The sequence below is a fragment of the Phyllobates terribilis genome, unplaced genomic scaffold (genome assembly GCF_046119375.1).
Source record: "Phyllobates terribilis strain yellow unplaced genomic scaffold, ASM4611937v1 Scaffold_1__5_contigs__length_1240528914, whole genome shotgun sequence".
Taxonomy (NCBI): domain Eukaryota; kingdom Metazoa; phylum Chordata; class Amphibia; order Anura; family Dendrobatidae; genus Phyllobates; species Phyllobates terribilis.
In genome coordinates this window covers 14,761,200-14,775,609 of record NW_027362761.1, presented here as the reverse complement: position 1 = coordinate 14,775,609, position 14,410 = coordinate 14,761,200, and the positions used below count along the sequence as shown (strand labels likewise).

At 42.5% G+C, this 14,410-nt stretch overlaps 1 protein-coding gene across 3 annotated transcripts in view; it reads right to left on the bottom strand.

Annotated features, from left to right (window-relative positions):
- Positions 1-14,410, bottom strand: part of MISP (mitotic spindle positioning) — a 44,910-nt gene that overhangs the window by 11,863 nt on the left and 18,637 nt on the right. For all 3 annotated transcript variants that reach the window (XM_073655162.1, XM_073655148.1, XM_073655155.1), the window contains 2 exons: positions 6,634-8,542; positions 6,359-6,510 (listed from right to left, as the gene is read on the bottom strand). In XM_073655162.1, coding sequence (XP_073511263.1) covers positions 6,359-6,510; positions 6,634-8,458 — 1,977 coding nt within the window. In that variant the 5' untranslated portion in view covers positions 8,459-8,542. The remainder of the gene's footprint in view (positions 1-6,358; positions 6,511-6,633; positions 8,543-14,410) is intronic.

Genomic DNA, 14,410 nt, shown 5'->3' with positions numbered 1-14,410 from the left:
CCCAGGATTCCAACGAATTCATGTAACCGGTCTTGCCCCTATCTGAACTTAGGCGGCGTGCGTGTAGCACTCAGCAGTGTAACAGAGAGCAGCTCCTGCTACACTAACCTGGGAATTTGGCTCAACTGCTCCAGCTTCACCAACCTCCTTCTGCATTCATTGCCCCCACCAAAGCGCTGTACAGGAATGTAAAGTGTGATGTAGGCACTAGCAAGCACAATGGATTCAATGCTTAGTCGCTCCTCTGCCAAATGGTTCCTGTTTCAAAAGGTTCCTTGCGAACCAAGCGCGGGAGAACTGGTAGGTGGAGGACACTCGCCTCCAGATCTCCTCTGTGTCCAGCGGACCTGCTGTATTCAGCTCATACATTGAAGTGCTGGCGGGAGGAGTGGGGAAGAAAGGTGCATGCACATGGTCAGTAAGCGCTGCGGATTGGACTCAGCGCAGTTGCGCTGCGTGCAATCCGCAGAGGCCAGATGTTAGAGCATAGTGGATGTAATTTCAAGAAATCCTGTGCACACTACGCGTTTCTGTGCACCTGCGGATCACCAGCGGACACGCATATGTGGCACATCTTCACAGACCACAGCATGTCAATTTCTCTTGCGGAGACACTAGTCTCTGCAAGAGAAATTCTATCAGTGCAAAGTATAGGATGCGGTGAATCCACATAGTTCAATGAACACATGCAGATTCACCTGCGTGCAGCACTTTGGACGCAGCACAAGTATGCTGCATTCAAAACGCTGCCAAAAAGGATCGTATGCACATATCTGAAGGCCTCAGTGTAGCAGAACGTGGCCCTTGATATACTGAACTGCGCTTTGACTGAGTTGCTTCTGCTGCACTCAGTGCCCATATCTAAGCATTGTACAGAAATGTGCAGCGTGATGTCGGCAGTACGAGTGCAGAGAGTGGCTCCTGGTACAATGACTGTATTGCAACATGGAGACAGGGCTGGCAACTGTTTGCACACAACAGTTCAGCACTATTAGGGCTCGCTCCCACTTGCAATGCAATCGGATGAGTGTAATCTGATAAAAAAACGGATTGCACTTGCTCCAATGTTACCCTATAATGCAGTTCACATCTGCGATTATTTTCTCATGCCGATGCGGCATGCGAAAACAATCGCAGCATTCACAAACCGAATCGCACGCACCCATATAAGTCTATGGGTGCGTGTGAAACATCACACTGCACTCAGATATCACCAAAATGCAGTGCGATTCCCGCCGTCGCCAGCAACAGAGGAGATGGAGCAATTACTTTCTCCGTCTCTTCCGCACCTGTGCTGCAATTCTCTGATGCGAGAGGTTCGGAGCACCGACACTTGGCTCATGTTCACTGCAGAGCAGGAGCCGAGTGTCATTAGCATATCGCATCCGCTGCCATATGCTAGTGGGACCCCGGCCTTAGTCTAGGGTCACACGACTGTTTTTCTCTCATCCGAGAGAATCGGGTCAATTATGCTAATCACACTGTGATCAGAGTTTGATCAGAGTGTGATCCGATTTTCTCGGATGATTTTTTCCATGGGCCCATAAATATGAATGGCCAAGTGCAATCCAATAATCGGATGCAACTCGTGCATGCTGCGATTTTTTTCCTCGGATCACTCAGTCCAAGGAAGATATCGGACATCTGCACAGCCCTATTGAATAACATGGAGCGAGTGCTAAACATCAAAACAACAGATAGCACTTGTCTGATTTTTACGATCGCCTTCACAAGCCCTAGCTGTATAATATAAGGCTATGTGTCCACGATGCAGATTTGAAGCAGAAATTTCCTGAGCATTTCTGCATCTCCTTGGCAGAAAAAATGCATGCGGATTTTACATGCGCTTTTTCAGCGTTTTTACATGCGTATATGCATGCGTTTTTTCAGTGTTTTTTTCAAGCGTTTTTCCAATCGATTTTCAGCATCACTTGAAAAAGGGCTTGACAAGTTGGTCACACAATATAAATCCATGCAACTGGCATGGATTTATATTGTGTGACTAACTTATGAGGAGATATCTGCTTCAAATATTGCATCTAAAGTAAAAAAAAGAATTAAAAAAGTAAAAATAAATAAAAAACCTTATTCTCACCTCTCCGGCAGCCCCTGGTCTCCTCCCGGCCACGTCCTCTCCTTGACGTCCCGTGGTGTACTGGCAGGACCTGCAGTGACGTCATTTAGTCAGCTGATGGTCACGCGAGCATCACCTGACCGCTGACGTCAGCGGTCGTGTGACCATCAGCTGACTAAATGACGTCACCGCAGGTCCTGCCAGTACACCGCGGGACGCCGAGGAGAGAGGACACGGTCGGGAGGAGACCGGGGGCCGCCGGAGAGGTGACTATGAATATTTTTTTTTTATTTTTTACTTTATTCTCTTTTTACTTGCAGGTACCATGGTACCCGGGTTGGAGGAGAGTCTCCTCTTCTCCAGACCCGGGTACCATCCACGTATTGAACAGCATAACATCTGCATGTATACATGCGGATGTTATGCGGTTCAATGCAAGTCAATGGGCGCGATTTTGCTGCGAAATCGCGCCCAAATTGGTTGTGCTGCGGATTTTTCATCAATAATAATCCACAGTGGAAATCTCCGCAGCATGTGCACAGCACATGCGGATTATCATTGGGAAACATCTTAACAAGCAATTTTAATGCATTTCCGCGGCGGAAATGCCGCCGCGGAACCGGATTAAATCCGCATCGTGGGCACACAACCTAAGAGCACAGGACTCCTTTTGAACGCGGTCATGTGACGAGAGGGTCACTGATGAAGATAACAATGAGAGAGGGGAACAGTCAGATGGGGCGAGTGATTTCTCTGTTTAACAAACTTTATTCCATAGAGTTGTGTTTTGGGTGTTGGGCCTCTTGCCTGCTTTTCTGTGGGAAAATTAAGCAGGATGAGACAGACAGCCACAAAGCCTTACAGTAGTTGTAGTCATATTGTGACTACAATGTTGCAGCTGCTTTCTCTTGGGTATTTTGTGTATTTGAAATATCTGATGCTTTTGCATTACAGCTATTTTTCCTAATTCCGCTAAGTCATTTTCATGAGCATAAATATCACATATATATAGATTGCCGTCATTGTGCTGGGACAGGAACTGGACATTTTTTTTCACTTAAATGCACGTATATTGGGCTAAAAGTCATTTTTAAATTGAGTTTCATGACAAATTTGACCTTGTTTGTCTTTTACAGGCTCTTTGTCCTCTTAACTAATTTATGACCGCAGACTACATTAACCCCTTCACGACATATGACGTATATTTATGCCATATGTTGTGTCCCTGCTGTAACCGTGCCTCAGCCCTGACTGACACTGGCTCTTTATTAGGTCTGGCTGTCAGTCAGTGCCGCTTTCTATGCACAGAAAGGTGACTAAACCCGCACCGGCATCGCCTCCATGACTGAAACCGGAACGTTACTGGGGGGGATAAAGTTAATTTCCTCCCAGCAGCGTGGGTCTAAGTGCGGGCACCGGACAGGTTCAGAAGGCTATTAACCTGCAGATTAACCCCATATCTGCAGGTTAATAGCGTTTGTTCACATGACAGGTTCCCTTTAAATGAATGTAAGACAGTTATAAATACCAAAGTATCTGCAAATAAGAGAGAGGTTGAAGGTTTGTCCACTACTAAACAACTCCTTTTTAATGGAAAAATAAAAAAATCTAGATACTTACCTACTGGATCAGCACCATCCCTCTTTACTCAGCATTGCTTCTCTGCTGATCTCCTGTCATTAACATTTGGTATGTGCGTCACATAACTGCTGAAGTCAATTCATATATCATCGGGAAGGTGAGCATTTTTCCCCCATCCTTGGGTCATTCCAAAGGGGTTGTTAAGCAGTGGATAACCTCTTTAAGTGAAACATATTGAATAGTATAGCTTTTGATTTGTTGTCATCTTTCTGTGACAGTGATGAGTTTGGACACAAATTAGAATACCAATATTCAAATAGTTTCTCTATACCATAATTTCTGCTATCTTAATTGAATTTACATGGGAGTTAAAAATCAGACACACGGCTGATCATATTTTAGCTACATGTGGCATATAGGAAATGCTTCCAAGATACATGCCGAATGTATAGCACCAACATATGCATTGCTGTGCTATACATTTACATACATCATCCCCTGACTCTGAAAGCTTGCTTTATACGGTATAAGTTATGGTAGCTATGTAGACTGCAATACACCTTTAAGTAGTATAAAATAATAACACATTATCTGGATATACTATATACTATCCAGGGGCACTTTTTTATCTAAAACCATTACAGCGACATGGTAAAGGCTTCTTTTAGAATCAAGAGGCATTTTAATGTTAGATGTATATTTTGTATCTTTGATACTATTTAGCTCATTACTAGAATGAAACTAAGATTCTTCTAAGGCGTGAGTAATAGGGGCAGGGGTAATATTTAAGCAACACCTACACAATATGATTTTCTACTATAATATGGAATCAGTACAAAGTACAGCCAAAAGAGACATTCTTGTGCCTTGCCCTTTTTTACAGCCTCATAAAAATCAGAAATAAAGTGTGCACATAATCATGGCATGACAACATCTGAAAGTGCCAAAGAGCAATTTGCCTTTATACCCCAAAACTGCTTACAATTAATATGCTTAATCCTTTTCAAAACCTACAAAAGACAAAAATATATCTCATACCCTACCATCATTATATATAAATGTAAAGCAAAGTTGCATAATAAATATAGGGTACTTAGTGAACTATTTTTGATCAAAAAAAGTATACAAGCCGTCCCACCAGCGGCAAGGTGACCCTAAATTGGGACGGTACCTATACTGCCTATATTAAAAACCTTACTGTATATCAAAGTTGAAGTAATGCATATAAAAGGGTAGACAAATAGGACCGGGTCCCAACTCCAGACCACCCAGGCCCGTGGTAAGCTACATATATACCAGTTTTGTTTCTTTTTGCTAGTGTGAACATGCTCCTATTTCTTGCATGTCTACCATCTTAGACCTCAGTTCACATTGCTTGGTTTTTTGTCTTGTTTGCATTCTGTGCAATTTAAGGGTGTGGCATCCCCTTTGTTGAGCTGACTGGTATATATGTAGCTTACCACGGGCCTGGGTGGTCTGGAGTTGGGACCCGGTCCTATTTGTCTACCCTTTTATATGCATTACTTCAACTTTGATATACAGTAAGGTTTTTAATATAGGCAGTATAGGTACCGTCCCAATTTAGGGTCACCTTGCCGCTGGTGGGACGGCTTGTATACTTTTTTTGATCAAAAATAGTTCACTAAGTACCCTATATTTATTATGCAACTTTGCTTTACATTTATATATAATGATGGTAGGGTATGAGATATATTTTTGTCTTTTGTAGGTTTTGTTTCTTTTTGCTAGTGTGAACATGCTCCTATTTCTTGCATGTCTACCATCTTAGACCTCAGTTCACATTGCTTGGTTTTTTGTCTTGTTTGCATTCTGTGCAATTTAAGGGTGTGGCATCCCCTTTGTTGAGCTGACTGGTATATATGTAGCTTACCACGGGCCTGGGTGGTCTGGAGTTGGGACCCGGTCCTATTTGTCTACCCTTTTATATGCATTACTTCAACTTTGATATACAGTAAGATTTTTAATATAGGCAGTATAGGTACCGTCCCAATTTAGGGTCACCTTGCCGCTGGTGGGACGGCTTGTATACTTTTTTTGATCAAAAATAGTTCACTAAGTACCCTATATTTATTATGCAACTTTGCTTTACATTTATATATAATGATGGTAGGGTATGAGATATATTTTTGTCTTTTGTAGGTTTTGTTTCTTTTTGCTAGTGTGAACATGCTCCTATTTCTTGCATGTCTACCATCTTAGACCTCAGTTCACATTGCTTGGTTTTTTGTCTTGTTTGCATTCTGTGCAATTTAAGGGTGTGGCATCCCCTTTGTTGAGCTGACTGGTATATATGTAGCTTACCACGGGCCTGGGTGGTCTGGAGTTGGGACCCGGTCCTATTTGTCTACCCTTTTATATGCATTACTTCAACTTTGATATACAGTAAGGTTTTTAATATAGGCAGTATAGGTACCGTCCCAATTTAGGGTCACCTTGCCGCTGGTGGGACGGCTTGTATACTTTTTTTGATCAAAAATAGTTCACTAAGTACCCTATATTTATTATGCAACTTTGCTTTACATTTATATATAATGATGGTAGGGTATAAGATATATTTTTGTCTTTTGTAGGTTTTGTTTCTTTTTGCTAGTGTGAACATGCTCCTATTTCTTGCATGTCTACCATCTTAGACCTCAGTTCACATTGCTTGGTTTTTAATCCTTTTCAAGGCAAGCTACCTACCTGGTTTTCATGTCTTTTTAGTTTGTCTTCATCTGACTCAGAAACTTGAAACTTGCAGTACTCTTGTTTAAAAACAGGCAGAGTGGAGCTATCATAAGTCGTTGATTTATTGCCTAGAGTACCTTTCCATGGTGCAGGAGTCTGTGAAACATCTAAGAAAAGAAATACAAATATAAGACAAAATATATTGTATGTACACAAGGATATCATATATTGAAGAGTAAAATATCCATAGATTGAATGATAAGGTGAAATATAAAGCTAAATATGCTTACTTGAGGATAATGCTGAACTCCCATTTGTCTCATATCCATTGTGTGGGGGGTTTAGTTCATTATCACTATGTATGGATAATGGAGGAAGTCCACTTTTTCTTCTTTCTTCTTGGAGTTCTCGATCCCTTTCTAATGTTTGTTGAATTTCTTGCTCAATAATGTTGGAAAGTGAAGGCCTTAGTCTAGTGTTGTACTTCTCCTGAAGCCTTCTCTTTTGGTCTGTTTCATCTTCTCCGTCGTCTTGAACATGTAGACGAAATTTCAAAGGTTGAACATTGAAATTCTCTTTGTGCAATATAAGGGTTTCCTCTGCATATTCTTTTTCTGCAGGTTTTGTAAGAGGTGTCTTTATATCTAAAATGTTGTCTGCACTGAGCCTTCTGTTTCTGTAGGCATTGAATGGTGCTGGCTTCCAGTTCATTCGTACACTGTAGGGTTGAGCAGAGTCTAAATCTGTACAGTTGTTTGTGTCAGTATCAGTTACCAAATCTACTTGTGGTGTACCCCCTTTTATGTTGTATGTTGCTTCTTTGGTTATTATTTTGGTGCTATTTCCTTGTGGCTGAACCAGTATTTCATCTGGTTGCTCAAACAACTTTTTGCGCTCATCAAGTTCCTGGGAACTACCTTTATCATAAAGACCTGCCACTCTACCTTCACTTTTTAGATCAGCCTCTCTCTGGACCTCTTTTTCTATCTCTCTTTTTATATACAATGAGGGAAGAGGCCTGTATTTAGGATGTTCCATATCAGATGAATTTGAAAGCACAGGATTTATGGAAATTTCGATGATCTCCTTTGTTTTCCCTGAACTTAAAATTCCTCTTTCTTTTCGTAAACTTTCCTCTCTTTGCAAGGTTAAACGAATTTCCCTTTCTATAGGTGTTTCATCACTGGTGTTGAGAGTGCACTCCTTTTCTTTTTCAATCTCATGTGTCAACTTTTCTTTTTCTTCATTACCCACAGGCACAGTTTTATAGAACTGTTCATTGAGAAGACTTGAGTTTGCGTTGTTAGTCATTTCTCGGGTTAAAATGTGCTCATCTTTAGATGGTTTATTTTCCTGGGCTTCCTGCTCTTTTGGTACATCATAATTTTCACGTAAAGAGTGTGTCTTAGGCCGAAATGGCCTTGGTTGAGGACGAGGAGTTATGGGAAGACTATTCCTCTCCTTCTCCAACTTTAAAAATTGTTGTCTTGCAGATTCAAAATGTATCTGTTCTGTGTTTATATTTGGCTTGTTCTGATCGCCTTCTACACCAGTAAGATTTATGTTTGAGACTGAGCCACTATTTTTTATGCTTATGCCAATCACATCTTCTGTATCTAAACTTTTACGTCGGCCTTGTTCTTTAATGATGTCTCTGCGATTTTTCTCAAGTTCTAGCACTTTTTCTGGGGTACGCTCACGGGATCGGGGTCTAATTTTATCATCTTCATCACCATCACTATCTACAAATAATGTTGTCGGACTCGTTTCAGGAAGATGGGACCGTATTTCAAAACGTTCCTCCTCTCTTAAGACTTTCAGACGACGATCTGGTGGAGAAATCATTACATCCTTTCTTTCATCCGAAGAGTTAGACAAATCTAGCTGAGAACCATTAATACTTTTAGTTGATGAAGAAGAGAACACTCTTCTGGTGACTCTATCCATGGTGGGTTCAGAGGTAACAGTGTTGGTCTGTGAGCCAGTTATGTGTGCACTTCGTTCTTCAGGAACATATGTTTTGTCATTATCTGTGTTAATAATTGTTTCTTGCAATGTAGGAGCAATTTGTATTGTTGTCTGACATTCTGTTAAGGTTTGTACATGAAATGGCATGGAATCTGTGACATACTGCTCAATGGAGTGCTCTTCTACTAAAGTGGTTACAAGAGGGTTTTCATCTTTTCCATTTTCAAGCACCTGATGTTAAAAAAAATACATTGTTTTAAATTGTCTATGTCTACATTATCACATATCCTATGGCTAGATGACAAATATCATTCATGGGAAAACCACTTCCATGCCACTTAGTTACAAGGTTTTATTAAGTATCCTGTCATAAATTCCTTACGACTGGTTAAAGTATATTCAGAATTGAACTGTATCAGCACATCTGAAATCTAAACAGTTAATCATTACATATAATTTTAATGCTGAGAATACTCTACATTTTATATTTATTAAGATAACTGACTTGAGCATAAAGCGATTAGATAGCTGAGAAATGTAAGAAATTCAATAACTCATAAACACAGCTTTCAATGCATAGGAGCATCATGCAAGAATGCCATAAGATGTTAGTAGAATTGAAACACTACTTATATCTATCTATTTCTACAATGCAGTGCAATCTAAATATATTATAACATGTAGAGGAAACAGGAAAGAGTAACAAAATGCAGTAGCCTATCCCCATTTGGTTAAAACTGTGAGCCTTTTATTAAGTTCCCTACCATGGCAGTTTTTGTTTTGATGTCTGATTGCTCCCATGCTGTAAAAAATATATATTTTTATTTAAATATTTTTTTTTATAGAGATTTAACCTTTTAATATTCAAGGTTACAAGGAAGCAAATGTATAAGTACTGGCCGCTAACATTTTTCCCTGTACGCCACATGGACATCAGCACAGAATTAACCTCATTTCATCAGTGGGAAGATGTAGAACAAGAAGGAAAGCACAATGTTATGGCAATGTTATGTGTTTTATGAAGAATAAATGAAAGTCCCACCTCACCAAGGATAATCTGGAATGCCAGATTATCCTGACTATTGCCTCATCTAGACATCCATGATTTTCACTGATGAAAAAATAAATAAATACATTGAAAACCCTCTCCCATACATTAGTGTTCATCACGGACAGCATACAAATTGTTCACTGATGTGCTGTCCATGGGGCGTGATTCATCAAAGAAGTTTCGCCAGAATTCTGTCATAAATGGGTTTGAAAAGTCCCAACATTTTTGTGCAACTCTTTCCGCAAAAGTGGGCAGAGCTTGGGTGAAACGGGGGCGTAACGACACAGTTCATCTAATTCATAATGAGTTGTGGCATTCGTTACATCAGAAATCTTAGTAAGATCTGTGGCGTAACACACGGAGTGGCACACAAGAAAATCGCCGGTCTTGATGAATCTGGTCATAGACTTGTATCTGTATATTTCATCCATGATGCTTATCAAAAGTGGTCCTCAAAAACACATGGACATGTGAACAGACCCATAGACTACAATAGATATGTGTTCTATCCGTGCTAAACAAGGATGGACACATATGTGACTCAGACGCCTGAATGAGGACTAATAGTAAGGAAATTGGAGTTTCCATGATTTTTCAGTTGTTGAGGAACATGAGGGCTAATTTTCTCATTACATATAAAGGAGCAGAAGAGGGTACTTACAGTATGTGTGATTTGGCTCTGTGGCAAAGGAAAACGTTAACTTTGTAATTTGATATAGTTGTTTACAGAAGGCAATTACTTTGGAGGGCTTTTTCTCTCTCTACAGTCATGGCCAAAAGTATTGAGAATGAGACAAATAGTAATTTTTCCAAAGTTTACTGCTTCATTTTTTGTAATGGCAATTTGCATATACTCCTGAATGTCAAAGAGTGATCAGCTTAACAGCAATTACTGTACTTGCAAAGTCAATATTTGCCCAGAAAATGAACTTTAACCCCCAAAACACATTTCAACATCATTGCAGTCCTGCCTTAAAAGGAGCAGCTAACATCGTTTTAGTGATTGATCCATTAACACAGGTGTGGGTGTTGATGAGGACTGGGCTGGCGATCAATCAGTCATGATTAAGTAAAAATGACATCACTGGACACTTTAAAAGGAGGCTGGTTCTTGGTATCATTGTTTCTCTTCAGTTAATCATGGTTATCTCTAAAGAAACACGTGCAGCCATCATTGCACTGCACAAAAATGGCCTAACAGGGAAGAGTATCGCAGCTACAAAGATTGCACCTCAGTCAACAATCTATCGCATCATCAAGAACTTCAAGGAGAGAGCTTCCATTGTTGTCAAAAAGGCTCCAGGGCGCCCAAGAAAGACCAGCAAGCGCCAGGACCGTATCTTAAAACTGTTTCAGCTGCGGGATCGGACTACCAGCAGTGCCGAGCTTGCTCAGGAATGGCAGCAGGCTGGTGTGAGTGCTTCTGCACGCACTGTGAGGCGGAGACTCTTTGAGCAAGGGCTGGTTTCAAGGAGGGCAGCAAAGAAGCCACTTCTCTCCAGAAAAAACATCAGGGACCGACTGATATTCTGCAAAAGGTACAGGGAGTGGACTGCTGAGGACTGGGGCAAAGTCATTTTCTCTGATGAATCCCCTTTTCGATTGTTTGGGACATCTGGAAAACAGCTTATTCGGAGAAGAAGAGGTGAGTGCTACCACCAGTCTTGTCTCATGCCAACTGTAAAGCATCCTGAAACCATTCATGTGTGGGGTTGCTTCTCAGCCAAGGGAATCGGCTCACTCACGGTCTTGCCTAAAAACACAGCCATGAATAAAGAATGGTACCAGAATGTCCTCCAAGAGCAACTTCTCCCAACCGTCCAAGAGCAGTTTGGCGCCCAACAATGCCTTTTCCAGCATGATGGAGCACCTTGCCATAAAGCAAAGGTGATAACTAAATGGCTCATGGAACAAAACATAGAGATTTTGAGTCCATGGCCTGGAAACTCCCCAGATCTTAATCCCATTGAGAACTTGTGGTCAATCATCAAGAGACGGGTGGACAAACAAAAACCAACAAATTCTGGCAAAATGCAAGCATTGATTATGCAAGAATGGACTGCTATCAGTCAGGATTTGGTCCAAAAGTTGATTGAGAGCATGCCAGGGAGAATTACAGAGGTCTTGAAGAAGAAGGGGCAACACTGCAAATATTGACTTGCTGCATTAACTCATTCTAACTGTCAATATAACCTATTGGTACTCATAATATGATTGCAATTATATTTCTGTATGTGATATAAACATCAGACAAACACTAATAAAAACCAGAGGCCAGCAGATCATGTGAAAATATAATTTTGGTGTCATTCTCAAAACTTTTGGCCATGACTGTACACATTTAAGACTACCCAAGAGTATTAGAAATTCTGTATGTTCTATATAAATAGTTTGATGTTCATGGTGTGAAGTCTAGAAGGGTAAAGGGAGATGAGATTTTTAATTCTTGGGTATTTGAGACCATAGATTTGTCATTCTAATGGTTCCAAGACACCACTAATGGGAGGAGAGCCTATAGAGGTCCAAGAAGCAGAGGTGTAGACTGGTATGCACTGTACACTGCACAAATGCTTTAACTGCTTTATGCCTAGAGAAGTGATATGACAATCCATAGGTGTTGAGGGTGAAAAATAAATATACCATATTCATTTTAATTTAATTAGTCCTGTTGCATATGATAATATGTCAATCAGTTAAAGTCTCTAAATATTTTTTTCCCATCTTTTCACTGGAAAGTGTAACATACCTGGCGGCGTCCTTGCATAGTGGTCCATCTCCCACTGTGCAAAAGCACGCACTTGATCTCCAGTCCAGTCTGCTAGCCTGGCTTCCCTCCATGCTGTCTGCTTGCCTCTGTTTCTGCTGCTTAAGGGCGGCGCCCGATCACTTCCTGCTTCTTGTAGCTGCTGCAGGCACACCCCTTGTGCGTCCTCAGCCTATTGCTGTCTGTCACCTGGTATTTAACCCAGCTCCTCCCTGGAATCCATGCCTGAGCATTGTGTTCTGTCAGTTGGCTGCCTGTCACTGATGTGCCAGGTCTTGTCTATGCTTCCTGCCTTGCGGTATCAGTTCCCGTGTCTGAACTGTGTCCTGTCTGAACTATCTTCTAGCCTGTTGTCTTCTGCCTATCCTGGAGGCTGTATTTCCAGGCCAGTGTGAACACGCTCCTAGCCTGTTCTTTCCGCCTTCTAGGGGCCGCATACCTAGACCCGTTCCTGTATCTTGCCTATTCCTGTCTGAACACGCTCCTAGCCTTTTCGTTCCGCCTTCTAGGGGCCGCATACCTAGACCCGCTCCTGTATCTTGCTGCTGTGTCTGTTCTTGTCTGAATACTCTCCTAGCCTGTTACCTGCTTTTCTCTATGTCCGTACCTTCCCTTTTCCTGGAGAATCTGATCCCGTACCTAACTCCTCCTCGTTGTCCCTGTACTCCCGTTTGTAAGTTTAGAGTCCACTCGCTACTTCATTGCAAGTATCCTGTGTGTACCTAGTTCTTTCTGCCTTTCCCTTCCAGTCTGTTCCGTGTGAACAGAGCCCTGTCCCCTCTGCTCTGCCTTGCTCACCGCGCCGGCAGTCTCGCTCTGCTCTGACCCTTTGCTCGCTGCTCCGGCAGTCTCGCTCTGCTCTGACCCTTTGCTCGCTGCTCCGGCAGTCTCGCTCTGCTCTGACCCTTTGCTCGCTGCTCCGGCAGTCTCGCTCTGCTCTGACCCTTTGCTCGCTGCTCCGGCAGTCTCGCTCTGCTCTGACCCTTTGCTCGCTGCTCCGGAAGTCTCTCTCTGCTCTGACCCTTTGCTCGCTGCTCCGGCAGTCTCTCTCTGCTCTGACCCTTTGCTCGCTGCTCCGGCAGTCTCTCTCTGCTCTGACCCTTTGCTCGCTGCTCCGGCAGTCTCGCTCTGCTCTGACCCTTTGCTCGCTGCTCCGGCAGTCTCGCTCTGCTCTGACCCTTTGCTCGCTGCTTCGGCAGTCTCGTACTGCTCCTCTCTCGCTCACCGCTCCAGGCGACCTTGTCCTGCTCTTCTCTCGCTCACCGCTCCAGGCGGTCTCGTCTTGTTCTGCTCTTGCTTGCCGCTCTGGGCGGCCTCACTCTGCTGTTTGTCCACCGCATCTGCGGTTCTGTTCCTGAGTCCCAGTCTGTACTGGGTCCTATCCACTCGGTGCTCCAACCTGTCGTACCTGCCAGTACCTCCCAGCCTGCATACCAGTCGTGCTTACCAGCATCCGCCAGTCTGCATACCAGCCGTGTCTGCCTATACCCAGCAGTCTGTGTGCCAGCCTAACCTGCCTGTTCCTGTATTCCCCTGTGTGGGTCAACAGCCGTGTCCGGGGTCTGTCCTGGAGTAGCACCTGGTCCCTCTGCTCGGTTCCTCCTTGGTGCACTGGCGTCGTATGCCGTCGTGCGACCCTGGTCAGATCGGGTGGATACTTAGTTACGCCCCTCCAGGCATTCACTCTCCGGCACGGTCCAGTGGAATCACTACATATACACGCACACGCCACTCAGCCCGGGCGTGTGCATTACAGAAAGCACTAAAATATTTTATGTCCCAAATGTTTTTCTTTTATATACCAGTCTTCATTTTCTGTTTAGTATCCTATGACTAAGGGAACGACTGTCGTGCCAGAAACAGGTTACTTTTAAAGTTCTTTTAAAACTGTGCTAAATAAAATTTGTTGTTTTACCTGGATGGTCATGCCGAAAGGTATCCTTCCTCCCCTTTCTACCAAAATATATAATTAAGTCCTGGTTTCCCATAAAATACACAACCTGTTAGATAATTCATGTTGCCCTAACCAAGGACATCATGGATCAGAGACTGGCTCTATTATTGCAGTTATGTGTGTTTAAAGGGTACATGTCATCAGTTTTAAGTATCTAAACAAATGCCTCCACTTTTATCTACTCCTTTACTGCAATCCACAAATGTGTCTATCATCTCCTGACTTCTCCTACAATGGCTTGCGAAAGTCCCCTTGACAATTTTTTGTGTTTTGCTACCTCACAACCTGGAATTTCACTGATTTTTTTTTGAAGGTTTGCATCAGTTCATG